Source organism: Balaenoptera borealis (assembly GCF_965194805.1).
Source record: "Balaenoptera borealis genome assembly, chromosome: 11".
Lineage (NCBI taxonomy): Eukaryota > Metazoa > Chordata > Mammalia > Artiodactyla > Balaenopteridae > Balaenoptera > Balaenoptera borealis.
Genome location: NC_138868.1, coordinates 11,427,920 through 11,449,377, shown reverse-complemented (window position 1 = coordinate 11,449,377; position 21,458 = coordinate 11,427,920). Strand labels below are relative to the sequence as shown.

The following is a 21,458-nucleotide window of genomic DNA, read 5'->3' as shown; positions in this document are numbered from 1 at the left end:
AGCAAAAATTAATAAATGAAACTACATCAAACTGAAAAGCTCTGCACAGCAAAAGACATAATCAACAAATGAAAGGACAACCTACAGAATGGAAGAAGATATTTGTAAATCATATATCAGATAAGGGGTTAATATCCAAAATATATAAAGAACTCATACAACTCAATAGCAGGAAAAAAATCCAATTTTAAAATGGGCAGAGGAACTGAATAGGTATTTTTCCAAACAAGACATACAAATGGTCAATAGATACATGAAAAGGTGCTCAACATCACTAAATATCAGAGAAATGCCAATCAAAATCACAATGAGATATCTTTCAACACCTATTAGAATGACTATAATCAAAAAGACAAGAGATAACAAGTGTCAGCAAGGATGTGCAGAAGAGGAAATCCTTGTACACTGTTGGTGGAAATATAAACTGGTACAGCCACTATGAAAAACAATATAGAGTTTCCTCAAATTAAAAACAGAACTACAAATGATCCAGCAATTCCACCTCTGGGTATATATCCAAAGGAAACGAAATCAGGATCTAGAAGAGGTGTCAGAACTCCCATGGTCCTTGTAGCATTATTCACAATATCCAAGAAATGGAAACAACCTAAGTGTTTATCAGTGGATGAATGGATAAATATGTGGATAAATACGTATATATTATCAGCCATAAAAAAGAAGGAAATCCTGCCACTTGCAACAACATGGATGGACCTTGTGAAATAAGTCCTAATGAAATAAGTGAAATAAGTCAGACAGAGAAAGATAAATACTGTATGATCTCATTTATATGTGGGATCTAAAAATCTGAATTTATAGAAACAGAGTTGGTCACCAGGTGCTGGGGGTGAAAGAAATGGGGAGATGTTGGTCAAAGGGTATAAACTCCCAGTTATAATATAAATAAAAGTTTGGGGGATCTAATGTCCAAAGCGGTGATTATAGTTCACAATACTGTATTATAGACTTGAAAGTTGCTAAGAGATTACATCTTTTATTTTTAGTATAACTCCAATTTTATTTCAAAAACATGGATGCAGAAAAGAAACTGGCATGCCAAGTTATTTATTTATGAGTAGTTACATAATTTTTATTTTCTTCTTTGTGTTTTGATTTGGGATTCTGTCACATGCGACCCAAGAATCCTCATTAACATGGTGCTCAGTGGGTATTTATTGAATAGATTAAAAAAACATCAGAAATTTCACTGGTAGGAACCTTTAGAAATCTGAATTCTGTTCACTTTGTTTCTATTTTTCACATCAGGAGGTTCAATGTGACACCTACTGTGACATCTACTGGCTCTTCATATTGACCTTTGCAGCTTTAAAAAGGAATTTTATGTATGTTCACAGTCATGAAGCATAGGAAGTAAGACATGCCCTCTAAGTGTGTTTAGATATTGATTTTAGTATGTTTCAAAAGTAATACATGTTCACTCTAGAATACGGAAGAGAGTATGTCTTAAGTGATCTCACCTCAAAAAAGAATTAGTATATATGTGAGATAATGGAGTTTTTAGTTAACACTACTAGGATAACCATTTTTGCAGTATATAAATGTATTAAATCACAACATTGTCTATACCTTAAACATACACAACATATATGTCAATTATATCTCAATAAAGGTGGAAAAAATACCCATCTCAAACACCCTAACCCATGCAGTTTTTATTTTTGTAGACTAGTTGAATATACTAAAACAAAATCGAAAAGCAAGTAAATCCAAACCCATCATCATTCTAGAAACAAAGTACCTTGCATATGAGATGAAACCATTTAATAATTGAATTAATCTTAAATAACTACAGCAATTGTGTGGACAGCTTTACTAATGTACTTATCTAGCTGTATGGAAATTGAGAGATTCCACGTGAGTAGAGTGTTGGAAAACAAGAAAATCGTGTGTTCCCCAAACACCATCTAAGTCATATTTCCCTACCTGAGGGGACTCATGAGACTATAAGTATCCTGTGTATAATCAGAAACTGGACTAATAGCAAAGGATTTGGGGGTCAGTTCTCTTCTTCTAGTTTTTTGGCAATATAATTAAAACTCACTTGTCTCTGGTGTCCTCTGAGTCTTGCACACCAACAAAATTGGACCCTTTTATTATTGCAGGAACAGCAATTGGCATGTGTTAACTAAGTTCTGATTGAGCTGTCGATAAAGGTATAGGTTTCATCTATTGCCTCTAAATAATTTGGACACCAACCAAATTATGTTCGTGTGTCTGTGTGTGTGTGTGTGTGTGTGTGTGTGTGTGTGTGTGTATCTTGGTGACTTTTTAATAACTCCCATTGAAAATTCGTCACAAACGGCACAATCAGGCACTTGACTTCCCTCCCTGTCCAATAATATTCCCTTTTCAATTCTTATATGAGACCTGAGGCTGAGGGATTTGTGCATAAGGCACAGTGAAAGAACCTTGAAGATGTGATTCTTTGAATCTACCCTTTTTTTCTTGAAAGGGGAGAAAAGACACTAAGATATTTAGTCCTCCAAAGGGCTTTACCTGCAGGAACAAAATTTCCAAGAATTAACGTCACCCGTGTTTTGTTCTGCACTCAACCTAAGGACATACAATTTGTACTTGGAGTTTCAGGATCAAAGGAATTAGGTAAAGACATTCAACTTCTAGCTAAGGTTAAGGTTACGCATAGTGAAATTGAGATGTCCTTATTGATTTTGTAAAAATAGTTTGACTTTAATACTTCTCAGTTGTATTAAATGTTTCAGAGCCAAGATGGTCTTCTCAGTGACAGAGACAGCAAAGGTGGGTGTTACCATTGGGAAGAAAGATGTCGTGTTAAGAGGAATGCAGAACTGTGGTCCATTCAGTGTGATTCTCAAAGCCCTTTCTGCCAAATGCTTATCTTCAGATTTTTTTATTTTTGTATAACATTTTTGTTATACAAAATTAGACTATATATATACATATATATAGTCATAGATATAATCACATATATATATATATGATTGAAGGTTTAAAAAAAGACTGTTTCTTTGTTTATTTTCATCCTATTTCCATCTCTTCCTTCCCTTCAACCAAACATAAATTCATAGTATATTCCATATGAAAGCCAAGAATAACATTATCCCTTACTAAAGGATAGTGGTAAAGTTAAATACTTTTAATACCTTTCCACATAGAGTAAGCTCAAAAAATAGTAGCTTTTGTTACTGTTGAAAATCATGACATCTCCTATCATCTCCTATCATATGTCCTGCTCCACTCAATTCTACTTCTTCTCTTCTCATAACACATTTCACATTTGATCATGTATTACATTCATCAATTTACACAATCATTCATTTCATTAGCCTGAAAACACTTTGACAATGTGGTCCAATTTATCTACATGCATTTGAAGATTGCAATAAACGGTCATTTGCTAAGTATAAGGAGAAACAAATAATGATTATAGGGGACTTCCCTGGTGGCGCAGTGATTGAGAATCTGCCTGCCAATGCAGGGGACACGGGTTCAAGCCCTGGTCTGGGAAGATCCCACATGCCGCAGGGCAACTAAGCCAGTGTGCCACAACTACTGAGCCTGCACTCTAGAGCCTGTGAGCCACAACTACTGAAGCCCACGTGCCTAGAGCCCGAGCTCCACAACAAGAGAAGCAACCACAGTGAGAAGCCCGTGCACCACAACAAAGAGTAGCCCCCGCTCTCTGCAACTAGAGAAGGCCCGCACACAACAACGAAGACCCAATGGAGCCAAAAATAAATAAATTAATTTTAAAATAATAATTATAAAATCTCCTGAGAATGCTTTATAACAGCTTACGTAAAATTGGGCATTATTCTAATAATACCAATGTCTCTTCCTGCTGTGTGATCCCTCCACTCTTTTCTCTTTGATCCACAAAAGGAAAGAGGCAGAGAAGAGCGTGCCTGATACAGTACGGACCGCCTCTCAGAAGTGGCTCACTATCTTTCTTCTCTCCCCCAGACTCAAGCAAGGATCACGTCAGTTATACAAGATGAATATGTTCTAGAGATTTTTTGTACATAACTGTGGCCACAGTGAACAATACTGTATTGTGCACTTAAAATTTTTAAGAGGGTAGCTCTCACGTTTGTGTTTTTACCACAATAAGAAAAGTTATGATAGCCTTTGAGATTTGGATTTACACACTGTTTCAATCTGTTTTCCAATATCAACTTTTAAGTATTTTTAAAAAATTATTAAGTAAATTATCTCATTAGTATAAAGTAACCACAATGACAAGTTACCTACACAAAATAAGAGACTGCAATTTTAAGAAATTCGACATAAAACAGCCAAGAGCAAGGAAACTGACTCATGCACAGCAACACTATAATCAGAAACAGAAGACAACTTTTTTTAGTAAGTCAACAGAATATTTGCTAATAGGAATATTAAACTTGTAGACTATAAGTCCACAATGGCTGGAGCCGTGTCTTACTTATCTTTGAATACAAAGATATGGTTTGAGTACAAAAAAACTGCTTCAGACAGCTCTTGACATCAATAAATTTGTGTGAAATTAAAAATAATAGTAACATTTAAAAAACCAAAATAAATTAATTAAATAAAACAGACTGCAAATGTAAATGTCGCTACTTAACACGAACGCTTCTTCTTTCCAAAAACAGATTTATAGGAAAAGAAGTATTGAGTGATTTCACATGTGATGATTTGATTGGATCCCCAAACTGATTGCAATCTTAAAAATGTGGACAATTCAACACATTGCAAACACTGCGGCCACATGAGGAACACCTGAACTGCATTCACAGTGTTTAAGAAGAAAACAAAATAAATGGTTGAGCGCTTTCATATGAAGTAGCTTCAAAGAAAACAGAGAAAAAGACGATGAGTCCATGGAGCTGGGAAACTGCACCAGGGTAAAGGAATTTATTTTCCTCGGCCTAACCCAGAATCAAGGACTGAGCTTGGTCTTATTCCTTTTCCTGCTTTTGGTGTATGTGACAACTCTGCTGGGAAACCTCCTCATCATGGTCACAGTGACCTGTGAATCTCGCCTCCACACCCCCATGTATCTTTTGCTCCGTAATTTGTCTATTGCCGACATCTGCTTTTCCTCCATCACAGCTCCCAAAGTTCTGGTGGACCTTCTGTCCCAGAGAAAGACCATCTCCTTCAATGGCTGCTTCACGCAGATGTTTTTCTTCCATCTTATTGGCGGTGTGGATGTATTTTCTTTGTCAGTTATGGCATTAGATCGGTATGTGGCCATCTCTAAGCCCCTGCGCTATGTGCCCATCATGAGTAGAGGCCGATGCATTGGGTTAATAGTGGCTTCCTGGGTGGGGGGCTTTGTCCACTCCATCGTGCAGATTTCCCTCTTGTTACCAGTCCCCTTCTGTGGACCCAATGTTCTTGACACATTTTACTGTGATGTCCCCCAGGTCCTCAAACTCGCCTGTACTGACATTCTTATGCTTGAGCTGCTGATGATCTCCAATAATGGACTGCTCACCACACTGTGGTTCGCTTTCCTCCTGGTGTCCTATATGGTCATATTATTATTACTAAGGTCTCAGGCAGGGGAGGGTAGGAGGAAAGCCATCGCCACCTGTACTTCCCACATCACCGTGGTGAGCCTACACTTTGTACCCTGCATCTATGTCTACGCCCGGCCCTTCACCACCCTCCCCACGGATAAGGCCATCTCTTTCATCTTCACTGTCATCTCCCCTCTGCTGAACCCCCTGATCTACACTCTGAGGAACCAGGAGATGAAGTCTGCCATGAGAAGACTGAAGGGAAAATTCATGCCTTCTGACAGGGTGTAGACTGATAGCTCACTGTCTCACCACCTTTCAAAATGTTTCTGCATCAAATAAACTATATTTACTAAAAGATTTCTGATTAATTTTTATATTTCTACTAATATACATATGACTTACAAATATTCTGGTCAGCATGCAATAATAATGTAAATAAATGGGGTTTATGTTACAAAAGAAGTAGAGAAATCAGATAGTTAGCCAGAGAAGTGTATGTCACTTGGCAATACAGCCTTGAAAGAAATAAAGAAAATGGAATCCAATACACTCAGACAATTTTATCACACTGGATAGTTGTGGGGTTTTTTTTCAGCTCTATTGAGTTATAATTAACAAATACAAATGGCATATATCTAAGATGTACAACTTGATGTTTTGATATACATAGATATTGTGAAATGGTCACTAGGGGAAAATGAGTTAAGGTGGGGTCTCTCTTGTTATTTCTTACGACCACATGGGAGTCTACACTTATCTAAATAAATTTTTTAATTAAGAAAAAACAAAAAAATATATATACCCAGACATTCCCTCTACATTTCTACGATGTTCACAGGAAGGGAGCTGAGACACATTAGCAAATAACACAGTTTGGGCATTTGGATTCTATAAGATTTTTCATGAAGTGATCACATCATAAGGAAGTAAACACATCCAAGCGAAGCACCTGCTCTGACTCTAGAATATGAATAAATTATATATCTATTTCCTGAAGGTTTTCCCTTCCAAAGCCCACACACCAGCAGTTGAGAGCAGGTGCCTTGAAGCCAGCACAGCTTGAATTAGAATATGGACCTCCGCATTTATGAGTTCTGTGACCTCACGCAGGTCCTCATGTTCACCTTCCTCTGAAGCCCTGGCCCACTGGCCACTGGCCACTGCTCTCCCTCAGCGCCCTGCGCTTGGCTCCAGCACAGCACTCAGGACCCTGTTTCCCATTCCTTGTTCTCTTTATGCTTTGTTTATAGTTTTATCCCCAGCACCTGGCAGAGCAAGCGGAACATAGAAAACACTCATAAAAATTTAAAATGTCAAAGAAAAACTACAATCCTGCAGCCTGTGGACCAAAAACCACAGTTACAGAAAGATAGACAAGATGAAAAGGCAGAGGGCTATGTACCAGATGAAGGAACAAGAAAAAACCCCAGAAAAACAACTAAATGAAGTGGAGGTTGGCAACCTTGCAGAAAAAGAATTCAGAATAATGATAGTGAAGATGATCCAGGACCTCGGAATAAGAATGGAGGCAAAGATTGAGAAGATGCAAGAAATGATTAACAAAGACCTAGAAGAATTAAAGAACAAACAAACAGAGATGAACAATACAATAACTGAAATGAAAACTACACTAGAAGGAATCAATAGCAGAATAACTGGGGCAGAAGAACGGATAAGTGACCTGGAAGACAGAATGGTGGAATTCACTGCTGCGGAACAGACTAAAGAAAAAAGAATGAAAAGAAATGAAGACAGCCTAAGAGACCTCTGAGACAACATTAAATGCAACAACATTCGCATTATAGGGGTCCCAGAAGGAGAAGAGAGAGAGAAAGGACCAGAGAAAATATTTGAAGAGATTATAGTCGAAAACTTCCCTAACATGGGAAAGGAAATAGCCACCCAAGTCCAGGAAGCGCAGAGAGTCCCATACAGAATAAACCCAAGGAGAAACATGCCGAGACACATAGTAATCAAAATGGCAAAAATTAAAGACAAAGAAAAATTATTGAAAGCAGCAAGGGAAAAACGACAAATAACATACAAGGGAACTCCCATAAGGTTAGCAGCTGATTTCTCAGCAGAAACTCTACAAGCCAGAAGAGAGTGGCATGATATACTTAAAGTGATGAAAGGGAAGAACCTACAACCAAGATTACTCTACCCGGCAAGGATCTCATTTAGATTTGATGGAGAAATCAAAAGCTTTGCAGACAAGCAAAAGCTAAGAGAATTCAGCACCACCAAACCAGCTCTACAACAAATGCTAAAGGAACTTCTCTAAGTGGGAATCACAAGAGAAGAAAAGGACCTACAAAAACAAACCCAAAACAATTAAGAAAATGGTCATAGGAACATACATATCGATAATTACCTTAAACGTGAATGGATTAAATGCCCCAACCAAAAGACATAGACTGGCTGAATGGATACAAAAACAAGACCCATATATATGCTGTCTACAAGAGACCCACTTTAGACCTAGGGACACATACAGACTGAAAGTGAGGGGATGGAAAAAGATATTCCATGCAAATGGAAATCAAAAGAAAGCTGGAGTAGCTATACTCATATCAGATAAAATAGACTTTAAAATAAAGAATGTTACAAGAGACAAGGAAGGACACTACATAATGATCCAGGGATCAATCCAAGAAGAAGATATAGCAATTATAAATATATATGCACCCAACATAGGAGCACCTCAATACATAAGGCAACTGCTAACAGCTATAAAGGAGGAAATCGACAGTAACACAATAATAGTGGGAGACTTTAACACCTCACTTACACCAATGGACAGATCATCCAAAATGAAAATAAATAAGGAAACAGAAGCTTTAAATGACACAATAGACCAGATAGATTTAATTGATATATATAGGGCATTCCATCCAAAAACAGTAGATTACACGTTCTTCTCAAGTGCGCACGGAACATTCTCCAGGATAGATCACATCTTGGGTCACAAATCAAGCCTCAGTAAATTTAAGAAAATTGAAATTATATCAAGCATCTTTTCTGACCACAACGCTATGAGATTAGAAATGAATTACAGGGAAAAACACGTAAAAAAGACAAACACATGGAGGCTAAACAATACGTTACTAAATAACCAAGAGATCACTGAAGAAATCACAGAGGAAATCAAAAAATACCTAGAGACAAATGACAATGAAAACACGACGACCCAAAACCTATGGGATGCAGCAAAAGCAGTTCTAAGAGGGAAGTTTATAGCTATACAAGCCTACCTCAAGAAACAAGAAAAATTTCAAGTAAACAATCTAGCCTTACACCTAAAGAAACTAGAGAAAGAAGAACAAACAAAACCCAAAGTTAGCAGAAGGAAAGAAATCATAAAGATCAGAGCACAAGTAAATGAAATAGAAACAAAGAAAACAATAGCAAAGATCAATAAAACTAAAAGCTGGTTCTTTGAGAAGATAAACAAGATTGATAAGCCATTAGCCAGACTCATCAAGAAAAAGAGAGAGAGGACTCAAATCAATAAAATCAGAAATGAAAAAGGAGAAGTTACAACAGACACCGCAGAAATACAAAGCATCCTAAGAGACTACTACAAGCAACTCTATGCCAATAAAATGGACAACCTGGAAGAAATGGACAAATTTTTAGAAAGGTATAACCTTCCAAGACTGAACCAGGAAGAAACAGAAAATATGAACAGACCAATCACAAGTAATGAAATTAAAACTGTGATTAAAAATCTTCCAACAAACAAAAGTCCAGGACCAGATGGCTTCACAGGTGAATTCTATCAAACATTTAGAGAAGAGCTAACACCCATCCTTCTCAAACTCTTCCAAAAAATTGCAGAGGAAGGAACACTCCCAAACTCATTCTATGAGGCCACCATCACCCTGATACCAAAACCAGACAAAGACACTACAAAAAAAGAAAATTACAGACCAATATCACTGATGAATATAGATGCAAAAATGCTCAACAAAATACTAGCAAACAGAATCCAACAACACATTAAAAGGATTATACACCACGATCAAGTGGGATTTATCCCAGGGATGCAAGGATTCTTCAATATACGCAAATCAATCAATGTGATACACCATGTTAACAAATTGAAGAATAAAAACCATATGATCATCTCAATAGATGCAGAAAAAGCTTTTGACAAAATTCAACACCCATTTCTGATAAAAACTCTCCAGAAAGTGGGCATAGAGGGAACCTACCTCCACATAATAAAGGCCATATATGACAAACCCACAGCAAACATCATTCTCAATGGTGAAAAACTGAAAGCATTTCCTCTAAGATCAGGAACGAGACAAGGATGTCCACTCTCACCACTATTATTCAACATAGTTCTGGAAGTCCTAGCCACGGCAATCAGAGAAGAAAAAGAAATAAAAGGAATACAAATTGGAAAAGAAGAAGTAAAACTGTCACTGTTTGCGGATGACATGATACTATACATAGAGAATCCTAAAACTGCCACCAGAAAACTGCTAGAGCTAATTAATGAATATGGTAAAGTTGCAGGATACAAAATTAATGCACAGGAATCTCTTGCATTCCTATACACTAATGATGAAAAATCTGAAAGAGAAATTATGGAAACACTCCCATTTACCATTGCAACAAAAAGAATAAAATACCTAGGAATAAACCTACCTAGGGAGACAAAAGACCTGTATGCAGAAAACTATAAGACACTGATGAAAGAAATTAAAGATGATACCAACAGATGGAGAGATATACCATGTTCTTGGATTGGAAGAATCAACATTGTGAAAATGACTATACTACCCAAAGCAATCTACAGATTCAATGCAATCCCTATCAAATTACCAATGGCATTTTTTACAGAGCTAGAACAAATCATCTTAAAATTTGTATGGAGACACAAAAGACCCCGAACAGCCAAAGCAGTCTTGAGGCAAAAAAATGGAGCTGGAGGAATCAGACTCCCTGACTTCAGACTATACTACAAAGCTACAGTAATTAAGACAATATGGTACTGGCACAAAAACAGAAACATAGATCAATGGAACAAGATAGAAAGCCCAGAGATTAACCCACGCACCTATGGTCAACTAATCTATGACAAAGGAGGCAAAGATATACAATGGAGAAAAGACAGTCTCTTCAATAAGTGGTGCTGGGAAAACTGGACAGCTACATGTAAAAGAATGAAATTAGAATACTCCCTAACACCATACACAAAAATAAACTCAAAATGGATTAGAGACCTAAATATAAGACTGGACACTATAAAACTCTTAGAGGAAAACATAGGAAGAACACTCTTTGACATAAATCACAGCAAGATCTTTTTTGATCCACCTCCTAGAGTAATGGAAATAAAAACAAAAATAAACAAGTGGGACCTAATGAAACTTCAAAGCTTTTGCACAGCAAAGGAAATCATAAACAAGACGAAAAGACAACCCTCAGAATGGGAGAAAATATTTGCAAATGAATCAACGGACAAAGGATTGTTCTCCAAAATATATAAACAGCTCATTCAGCTCAATATTAAAGAAACAAACACCCCAATCCAAAAATGGGCAGAAGACCTAAATAGACATTTCTCCAAAGAAGACATACAGACGGCCACGAAGCACATGAAAAGATGCTCAACATCACTAATTATTAGAGAAATGCAAATCAAAACTACAATGAGGTATCACCTCACTCCTGTTAGAATGGGCATCATCAGAAAATCTACAAACAACAAATGCTGGAGAGGGTGTGGAGAAAAGGGAACCCTCTTGCACTGTTGGTGGGAATGTAAATTGATACAGCCACTATGGAGAACAATATGGAGGTTCCTTAAAAAACTAAAAATAGAATTACCATATGACCCAGCAATCCCACTACTGGGCATATACCCAGAGAAAACCGTAATTCAAAAAGACATATGCACCCGAATGTTCGTTGCAGCACTATTTACAATAGCCAGGTCATGGAAGCAACCTAAATGCCCATCAACAGACGAATGGATAAAGAAGATGTGGTACATATATACAATGGAATATTACTCAGCCATAAAAAGGAACGAAATTGAGTCATTTGTTGAGACGTGGATGGATCTAGAGACTGTCATACAGAGTGAAGTAAGTCAGAAAGAGAAAAACAAATATCGTATATTAATGCATGTATGTGGAACCTAGAAAAATGGTACAGATGAGCCAGTTTGCAGGGCAGAAGTTGAGACACAGATGTAGAGAATGGACATATGGACACCAAGGGGGGAAAACTGTGGTGGGGTGGGGATGGTGGTGTGCTGAATTGGGCGATTGGGATTGACATGTATACACTGATGTGTATAAAATTGATGCCTAATAAGAACCTGCAGTATAAAACAACAAATAAAACAACTAATACTAAACTTTCATTGGGTTATTTGTATGGAAATATGTTAATATAAATGTTTCAGACATTACATGAAATTTCTAAAAATCTTATATGTTCTGGAAAAAAAAAATTTAAAATGTCGATGAATGAATATTGCCTCTCACTCATTTTTGCTGCTAAAACCCTTGGAGAATATGGTTAAGAAAACAACCGATTCGTTTTTATTCTCCGACAACCTGACTCCTTAAAATGAACAGAAACCTCTACAGCTGCTTCAGACGATGCATATACACTCAAAAGGGTCGGAATGAAGTGGAAAACATTATTCTATATATCAACTCAGCTTTTATTTGTTTACTTACTATGCTATTTACAACTGCTGGGAGGTTTTTTCCCTCCATTTCTGGAGGTAGATAATAGATCTTAATTTTTTTTTTTAATTTAACATCTTTATTGGAGTATAACTGCTTTACAATGTTGTGTTAGTTTCTGCTGTATAACAAAGTGAATCAGCTATATGTATGCATGTATCCCCATATCCCCTCCCTCTTGCGCCTCCCTCCCACCCCTCTAGGTGGTCACAAAGCAGCGAGCTGAATAGATCTTAATTTTTTTTTAATTATAAAAATGTTCATGTCGTGGTGCAAACCTCAGCCCACAAATCAGACATGCAAAGGCCCTGAGGTGGGGATGTGCCCAGAGCATCCAAGAAACAGCAAGGAGGACTTTGTAATTAGATGAGAGGAAGCAAGGAAGAGAGGGGTAGTAGTTGAGGTCAGAGAGATAACCGGGCCATGGGTCCAGGTCATTAGGACTTTTTTAAACCATTGGAAAGATTTCGACTTTCACATTAAGTAAGGTGGGATGCACTTGGAGGGCTTTGAAAAGTGGACTCATTATGCATGTTTTAAAGAGAATTGCAGGAGCTACTGTTATGAATAGACTGAAGAAGGCTGAGGACGAAAACACGGAGACCAATTAAGAAGTTACTACAGCAGAAATAATGAAGCCATGACTTCGGGTAGTCATGGTAGAGGTGGTGAGAATGTTGAAAAACTCTGAAGGTCCAGCGAGTAGAATTTGCTGGTGGAGCCAGTGTGGATCTCATGAAAACTCCATTACCCACTTTGGTTGGCACCCCACTGAGATCTCTTTCACTCTCACCTACATAACCCTTCAGATCCAAGGGCTCCTGCCAACACCTCTGTGTCACACTTCAGGAATCTCCCTGCAAGGGTGAAGTTGCCTAAGGACATTGTTCACAATCCTTAAGAACATTTATTTCCCAATAGGAAAATTACAAAGGGAAACAGGGGGAAGGAAGCATCCTGGCTAAAGTGACCTAACAGGATTCTTGCTGAAGGCAGACCAGGGAGATCAGACATCACCTGGGAGGTGCTGGAGGAAGAGAAACCTGATTAGATGTGGAAGGTGATCAAATGAGGAGGGCGGGGAATTCTGGCTAAAGTGACAGCAGGATTTTTGCTAAAATTGGACAATGCAGAGACAAACATGGAGGTCCAAAAGTCTAGACTTTGTTGAAAAATTCAGGGGCGGCTAAGCAGTGTTTGGTCAAGGAGAGAATCTTTACTACTGCTAGAAAATTTTAGACCCAAAACAAAAATGTGTGCTCCGAAGTGTGTGTATCTAAATAGCACATAGTATATGTGTGCTTTAATTATCCCCACTGAAACAACCTTTCCATCAGCAGAATTTTTCCAGAGCCACGTCCAACTACATTCCCTCTGATAATTCTCACACCGGTTTGGGGATTAAGGAATTGGTAAATACAATGGGGCACTCTGTATCAGCATGGAAGAGCCAAGAAAATATGATTCCCTGTGTCTGACCTTTCCACATAAACATGGAAGAGAAGCCATTGAAATCACTGGCCTTCAGAGGGGTATTTAACAGAATTTTCTGAAGCTGAATGATTCATGTGAAGATTATGTAAGATGTTGGAGTCCTGGAAAGAAGACTGGAGACTTTAGGTAAGATGTATAACTCTACCTGGGTATGTACGTCTGTGGTGTCTGGGTGTGTATGTGTACAAGTGAGAAATTTTGAAATCTAGGTGTAATTGTTAATATTTATAAATATATTTTGACTGCAAATAATGTAATAAGTACACAAGATAATGCATCCCAGTACGAACCTTCAGGGACAGACAGCATGGATAAGAAATATTAACAAAGAAGACATTGCAAGAGGAGAGACATAAAAATGAGTTCAGTTTGGAACTGGGAGAAGGCAGTTTTTGTTTTCTGGCACCCCTGGATTTGCACAAAGGAGAGATTTTTCTCAGGCTTATTTCGTCTAGATGGACCCCCTCAGACTGACATCTACAGAGGTATTTCTTAAGTTAAATTTAATAAAACTAGAGAGAAAAATAAAATATTGCAAACCTTCAAAAAAACTGAAAGAATTGTACAATGAACACCTATATACTCTTCCTTAGCCTAACCAAAAAAATATATATATATAGCAATGACTTTCTTTCCTATGTCTTTCCATGCCTACATGTTTGCATCTCTTCATTCCCGCCAAACTTCCCACTCACAAGCAACTTTTATATATTCAAATGGCCCCCTAAAGCCAGAGCTCCCTTTCTCTCCATTCCCACGTGCCCCAATGTAAATGCCACCTCCTCCAGGCAGGATTCTCTGAGCCTCTTAAGGAGAAATCATCCTTTTCTCACACACAGCTTTTCATCTGTCCTTAGAGGGTCCCCATCACTCCCATATTACTATTAGATTTCAATTGTTTTTCCACTGGTTTAGGATTATATTCCTTTCTCTCAAATAACTTAGAATTATGCCACTTTTCCATCAATATTCGCTAAATAATTAGATAGATTCAAAATAGCTGAAAGAAGCAGCAAAATCTGGAGGATGTTGTCTGAATTATCAAAGATAGTTTGTGAACATGGGACCTATTCCTTTCTGATAAATGGAGACCCACTCCCCCAAATCACACAGGGGCAAAACCAGGACTTGAGCCCAGACAGTTCTCCTGCAGAGACCACGCACTAGCCTTCTCTGATCTGCTAAGATGACATCAGACAAGAAGCCAAAATAAGCAAACTCCCTTCTTACTGCCATACAGTGTCACCACCCTCAGTGGTTGCCACTTAAAGAAAAATACCTTCTATTTTCCTCAAAACAGGTTAGTCTGATGAAGTTGTAGAATACATGTTCTGGGAAATATTCAGCTCCTCCAAAAGATTGTCAGTGTATTTAAAGAAGCTGTGTGTCTGTGAGAGTTACTGACCTAGAGCTTTTCTTTTAGGTAACACACGTATAATCACACTTATTGTGGATTAGGCAGTGCTTCCAGTACTGATGCTTTACATAGATGAATTCATTTAACCCTTAAAAAAATTATGTGAAGGAGATGCTATTGTTTCTAAACACCAGTGCAGAGCTTGGGGCCAAAGTGGTGAAGCAAAAAATACACCCAGAAAGTGGGAGGGAAGTAGCTTTCCCCTTTCCTCTGTTTCTGATTACAGCAAAAAAAGGGAGATAAACTGCAAAGAAAGAAGTTAAGCCCCATTTCAAGGACTCACCAAAAAACAAAAAAGGAATTCAAAAGCCATAAGAGTATATGGTAAGTATATGTTTAACATTTTAAGAAACTACCGAATTATTTTTTAAAGTGGTTGTACCATTTTATGTTCCCACCAGAGTTCCAATTCATCTCATTTTTGCCCACTCTTTTTTTTTTTAAATATTTTATTTTATTTTATTTTATTTAGGCTGCTCCGGGTCTTAGTTGCAGCATGTGAACTCTTAGTTGTGGCACGCATGCAGGATCTCACTGCCCAACCAGGGATGGAACCCAGGTCCCCTGCACTGGGAGTGAGGAGTCTTACCCACTGGACCACCAGGGAAGTCCCACTCACTCTTGATATATCCATCTTTTTAATTTTAGCTATTCTAACAGGTGTGTACTATTATCTCACTGTGGTTTTAGCTTACATTTCCCCAGTGATAAATGACATTCAGCATCTTTTCATGTGTTTATTTGTTACCCCTATATCTTCTTGTTGAAGTATCTGTTCAAACCATTTGTTCTTTTTATTTTAATTGAGTTGTTTGGTTTTTTATTATTGAATTTTAAGAGTTACAGCCATTCACTCCTAGATACTTACCCAAGTGAAATGAAAATATATGTCCACATGGAGACCTGTTCTTTTTTTTTTTTTTAATTTTAACACGCTGAAGTTTAATCATGTTCATATTTATATTGAACATATTTATTTTCAATTTCTTGTTTTTATATACACATAAAATATAATATGGTAAGTACACATAGTATTATTTGCTTTTTTGTGTTTTTTTGGGTTTTTTTTTTGCTTAACCCAGTCTTTATTTTTTTTTTAAACATTTTTATTAGAGTATAATTGCTTTACAATGGTGTGTTAGTTTCCGCTTTATAACAAAGTGAATCAGTTATACATATACATATATCCCCATATCTCTTCCCTCTTGCGTCTCCCTCGCTCCCACCCTCCCTACCCCAACCTTCTAGCTGGTCACAAAGCACGAAGCTGATCTCCCTGTGCTATGCGATTGCTTCCCACTAGCTATCTATTTTATGTTTGGTAGTGTATATATGGCCACGCCACTCTCTCACTTTGTCCCAGCTTACCCTTCCCCCTCCCCGTGTCCTCAAGTCCATTCTCTAGTAGGTCTGTGTCTTTATTCCCGTCTTGCCCCTAGGTTCTTCATGACCTTTTTCTTTTTTTGTTAGATTTCATATATATGTGTTAGCATACGGTATTTGTTTTTCTCTTTCTGACTTACTTCACTCTGTATGACAGACTCTAGGTCCATCCACCTCAATACAAATAACTCAATTTCGTTTCCTTTTATGGCTGAGTAATATTCCATTTTATATATGTGCCACATCTTCTTTATCCATTCATCTGTCAATGGACACTTAGGTTGCTTCCATGTCCTGGCTATTGTAAATAGAGCTGCAATGAACATTGTGGTACATGACTCTTTTTGAATTATGGTTTTTGGACACCTGTTCTTTATGTGTAATAGCCAAAAATTAAAACAACCCAAATGTTCATCAACAAGTGAGTGGATAAATAAACTGTAGTATATCCATACAATAAAAAGGAACAAAATCTTGGTCCACACCAAAACATGGATAATTTTTATGAGTAAAAGAAGCCAAACAAAAAGAGAGTACACATTGTAAGATTCCATTCACAGAAAATTTTAGAAAATACAAACTAATGTATAGTGACAGAAAGCAAGCAGCTCAGTGGTTGCCTGAAGAAGGAGGGGCAGAGGGAACAGATTACAAAGGGTCACAAGGACACTTTGGGGATGATAGACATGTTAACTATCTTAAATGTAGTGATGATGTCATGGGTATATGCTTATGTCAAAACTTATCAAAGTGTACACTTCAAGTAGGTGAGTCTATGTGTCAATAATAGCTCAATTAAAAAAATAAATTTTAAGAAATAAATCAGAACAATGAATAGAAGAGAGATTCTGAGTTACAGCTTTTTTTTCCATAGCTGTTATTTTGACACACAGGGGTTTTGGTACCTAAAGTAGTTTAAAGTAAAGGTAGAAACAAGAAATCCCCTTAAGGAAGAATAGAGCAATAGAGAAGAATTTTATGGCCTTAAAATTTTCTAAGTTTTCATAGAATTAAATTTGTGGTGTAAAAAAGAAAGGAGTGCTTCTGTAGAATTCAGTCCAAAGAGAATTCTAAAGATTGTAGTTATTAAACCATTTAAATGAGGCACCAGTCTGGAAAAAAAAAAAAAGAAGCAAGCACACCCCTGTGGAACTCATGGGAACTCAGTCCTATCAAATAGGCACTGTTTTACCCACACACCAAACTGATTCCATTTTTATATCACTCATGCCACAATAGTCCCTTTACAAATATTTAACATCCACCTGTATATCTTGAATATTTAGAACTCACATTCTTAGAACATTATTTTTATGCATTTTCTAAAATATTTATAATTTACAGAAGAAATAATAATTAAATGCATGCTTGTGTCATAAGATATCACTTTGCACACATTAGCAATAACCCCAGAACAGCTATCCAGTGGGGAAAATACCTCACTAGTTTTTAGACCTAATACCTGATTTTATAAACGTGAATCTATTAAGGGAGAGTAAACTCTTACTGAAACAACACTTGAAATTTTTTCCAAGCTACAGAAGAAGAAGAAACATGATTCAATGGAGTTGGGAAACGGCACCAGAGTAAATGAATTTATATTTCTTGGACTTACTGAGTCGCAAGACCTAAGCTTGGCCTTATTTCCTTTTTTGTGCTTTGTGTACATGACTACTCTTCTGGGAAACCTCCTCATCATGGTCACTGTGACCTGTGAGTCTCGTCTTCACACCCCCATGTACTTCCTGCTCCGTAATCTAGCCATCCTTGATATCTGCTTCTCCTCCATCACCGCTCCGAAGGCCCTAGTAGACCTTCTGACAAAGATAAAGACCATATCATACACAAGCTGCATGACACAGTTGTTTTTCTTCCACCTCCTCGGTGGGGCAGATATTTTCTCTCTCTCTGTGATGGCCTTTGACCGCTACATGGCCATCTCCAAGCCCCTGCGCTATGTGACCATCATGAGTAGGGGGCGATGCACTGCCCTCATTGTGGCCTCCTGGATGGGCGGCTTTGTCCACTCCATTGTGCAGATTTCCCTCTTGCTCCCACTCCCCTTCTGTGGACCTAATGTTCTTGACACTTTCTACTGCGATGTCCCCCAGGTCCTCAAACTCGCCTGTACTGACACTTTTGCACTTGAGCTCCTGATGATTTCCAACAATGGCTTAGTCACTACCCTGTGGTTTATCTTCTTGCTTGTGTCCTACACAGTCATCCTCATGATGTTGAGGTCTCAGGCAGGGGAGGGCAGGAGGAAAGCCATCTCCACCTGTACTTCCCACATCACCGTGGTGAGCCTACACTTTGTACCCTGCATCTATGTCTATGCTCGGCCCTTCACTGCCCTCCCCATGGATAAGGCCATCTCTGTCACCTTCACTGTCATCTCCCCTCTGCTGAACCCCTTGATCTACACTCTGAGGAACCAGGAGATGAAGTCAGCCATGAGGAGACTGAAGGGAAGACTCATGCCTCCTGTAATGGAATAGAGTAAGACTCTCCAACCTCTTCATCAGCAAGGACCCCTTTCATTATTTTTCCCATGGAGTCATATTTATATACTCAGATATATTGTCAATAAACCAACTACACTTACTAGGTAACAATTTATTTTGCACTTTAAGTTAATAGGTTGATGATAACCCAAGCTTCTGGTGAGCACAATGTATCAGTGTTATAGGATTGAGTTGATTGGATGTATTTCCACTCAAAGACCAAAATAACAACGTGTCAATCATGAAAGGTATATGGCAGGTAAAGAGACTGACTGAATCTAACCCCTTTTTCAAGAGGTAAGTAAATAGAAGAATATAGTGGTTTTCCCCATGTCATATCAACTTAGTTACAGAGATAAGTCTTCAGATACTCAGTCAATTGCTCTCACCTTATGAATGTAATTTATTTCATTACTGGACCTGTCCATGCCAAACTGCAATCTTGTTCTAGGAGGATCTCATGGTCAGTGCCTCTGAAATACACATATATGAATACATGTGGCCTATCACAGATTAAGAAATTTCTTCCTGCTTAAACTCCTTATGGGCTCGTAACCTAGTGAGAATCTCAAAGGTACAAATTGTTGTACTCCTGCATTCCTATCAGGAATGAAGAAGCTTGGGAAGATTTCCCATAATGGCCTCCAGGGATTTATCTTATGCAGAACTAGACATGCCAGATTCACGTTCTCATGATAAGTTTAGACAAAGGCAGACAGAACCTCAGGGATCCTACACAAAGAGAAATCCATTCTCATTATTCAAGAACTGGTTTTCAGTTGCAGCCTTACCAGGGCCAATCTCAGATTGGCTTCACTGTTGACGATTTACGTTTTTCCCACTGGAGAGAGAGAGAGAGGAGGTGTTAAAGAAGGTAAAACTCTAACCATGCTGTCTATTTTGCACTCTGCTAGTGTTTGTGAAGAGGGAGTATAAGTTAGTGTTTTTGTCTGGGAAAATATGATTAAAATTAAAGTCAAAAGTAAAGCATTGTGGCTGAAAGCTCTAACTTCAGAGTTATACAGACCTGGGTGCAAATCCCATCTCTGCCATCCATCAGCTGTGTGATCTTGAGTTAGTTAAACTCTTCACAGGTCAGAGTTCACCTATACAAATGTACTTATACGATCCATCTTATGGAGTTGTTGTGAAGGTTACGATGAGATGGTATATATGAAATATACAATGCCAGGCAGATAGTAAATGCTCTGTCAAAGGCAAATGGGTCCATTTAATTTTTTTATATTAGTGTTTGTATTTCTCTCTTTTCCAAAATGAAAATACCTTTATTTTAAAATTATGCTTATTACATATTTCTTATCTAAAATGCAGAAAGTTTAGAAAGTATAAAGCAGTTAGTTAAAAATCTCCTAGGGGGCTTCCCTGGTGGCGCAGTGGTTGAGAATCTACCTGCCGGTGCAGGGAACACGGGTTCAAGCCCTGGTCTGGGAAGATCCCACATGCCGCGGAGCAACTAGGCCCGTGAGCCACAACTACTGAGCCTGCGCGTCTGGAGCCTGTGCTCCGCAACAAGAGAGGCCACAATAGTGAGAGGCCCGCGCACCGCGATGAAGAGTGGCCCCCGCTCGCCGCAACTAGAGAAAGCCCTCGCACAGAAACGAAGACCCAACACAGCCAAAAATAAATAAATAAATAACTAAAAATGAATATCTGCTTAAAAAAAAAAAAAAAAGAAATTCACTGGGTTAACAAGCTCCTCTATAAAAAAATAAAAAGTTAAAAAATCTCCTAGGGCTAACTGCTTTCTACATCTCATGGTAAAAACCACAAATGCATCCATTTTAATATGATCCTTTTTGCTCTGCCTAAGACACATTCGATCCCCCATCATCCTGTTATACTCTTCTCCTATATGGCGCATATTCATCATTATTAGAAAAAAAAAAAAAACAGGTGTGGAAATGATGGGAATGTACATTGAATTCAAAGCCCCTATCATCTTAAAATTTCTAGCTTTCTGTCATTAAAACATGACAATAGGTTTTCCTGTTATTTATACAGGTTGAAGGGTCACCCTGAAGCTGATAAGGTACAACACAGGAGAGTTTCATAGCAAAAGAATATAATGGGTCAAGGATAAACCTTGGCTTTGAGCGTAGAGATGAGGGATCAGACCAAGAAAGCAGACTCAGGGTGGATGGAATAGAGTCCCAGGGGAGTCAGCCAAAAGATAGTGAGTGTTGAAGACAAACTTCACTTACGTCCCTCATTGGATCTGGGCTAGCCTCATAAGGATCCATTAACTAATCAGCTCACTTGCTTGTCATTTCCTGCCACCTGATCAATCAATTCTATTGATAACTTTTTACAATATTAATCCAGCTTGCAAATTCTAAGAATAATCCTCACTTGTCAAGTCACCACTCATAGGGTCCTGCTACATTTGCTCGGGTAGCTCTGGTCTCTAGACTCTCTA

At 38.0% G+C, this 21,458-nt stretch overlaps 2 protein-coding genes across 3 annotated transcripts in view; both read left to right on the top strand.

The window, feature by feature from the left end:
- Positions 1-20,243, top strand: part of LOC309605394 (olfactory receptor 4D11-like) — a 117,087-nt gene extending 96,844 nt beyond the window's left edge. The window contains exons 2-4 of the mRNA XM_082341243.1: positions 12,427-13,843; positions 14,014-15,458; positions 18,053-20,243. Of these exons, the coding sequence (XP_082197369.1) occupies positions 15,456-15,458; positions 18,053-19,015 (966 nt within the window). The 5' untranslated portion in view covers positions 12,427-13,843; positions 14,014-15,455 and the 3' untranslated portion in view covers positions 19,016-20,243. The remainder of the gene's footprint in view (positions 1-12,426; positions 13,844-14,013; positions 15,459-18,052) is intronic.
- LOC309605408 (olfactory receptor 4D10) lies at positions 2,251-6,822 on the top strand. 2 transcript variants are annotated; one of them, XM_082341258.1, is made up of 2 exons: positions 2,251-2,622; positions 4,632-6,822. In XM_082341258.1, the coding sequence occupies exon 2, from the start codon at positions 4,860-4,862 to the stop codon at positions 5,793-5,795; it is 936 nt and encodes a 311-aa protein (XP_082197384.1). In that variant the 5' UTR covers positions 2,251-2,622; positions 4,632-4,859; the 3' UTR covers positions 5,796-6,822. The 2 variants fall into 2 exon arrangements, with proteins under 2 accessions (XP_082197384.1, XP_082197383.1); XM_082341257.1 differs by having other exon boundaries at positions 2,251-2,778.
- Positions 20,244-21,458: the final 1,215 nt, after the last annotated feature.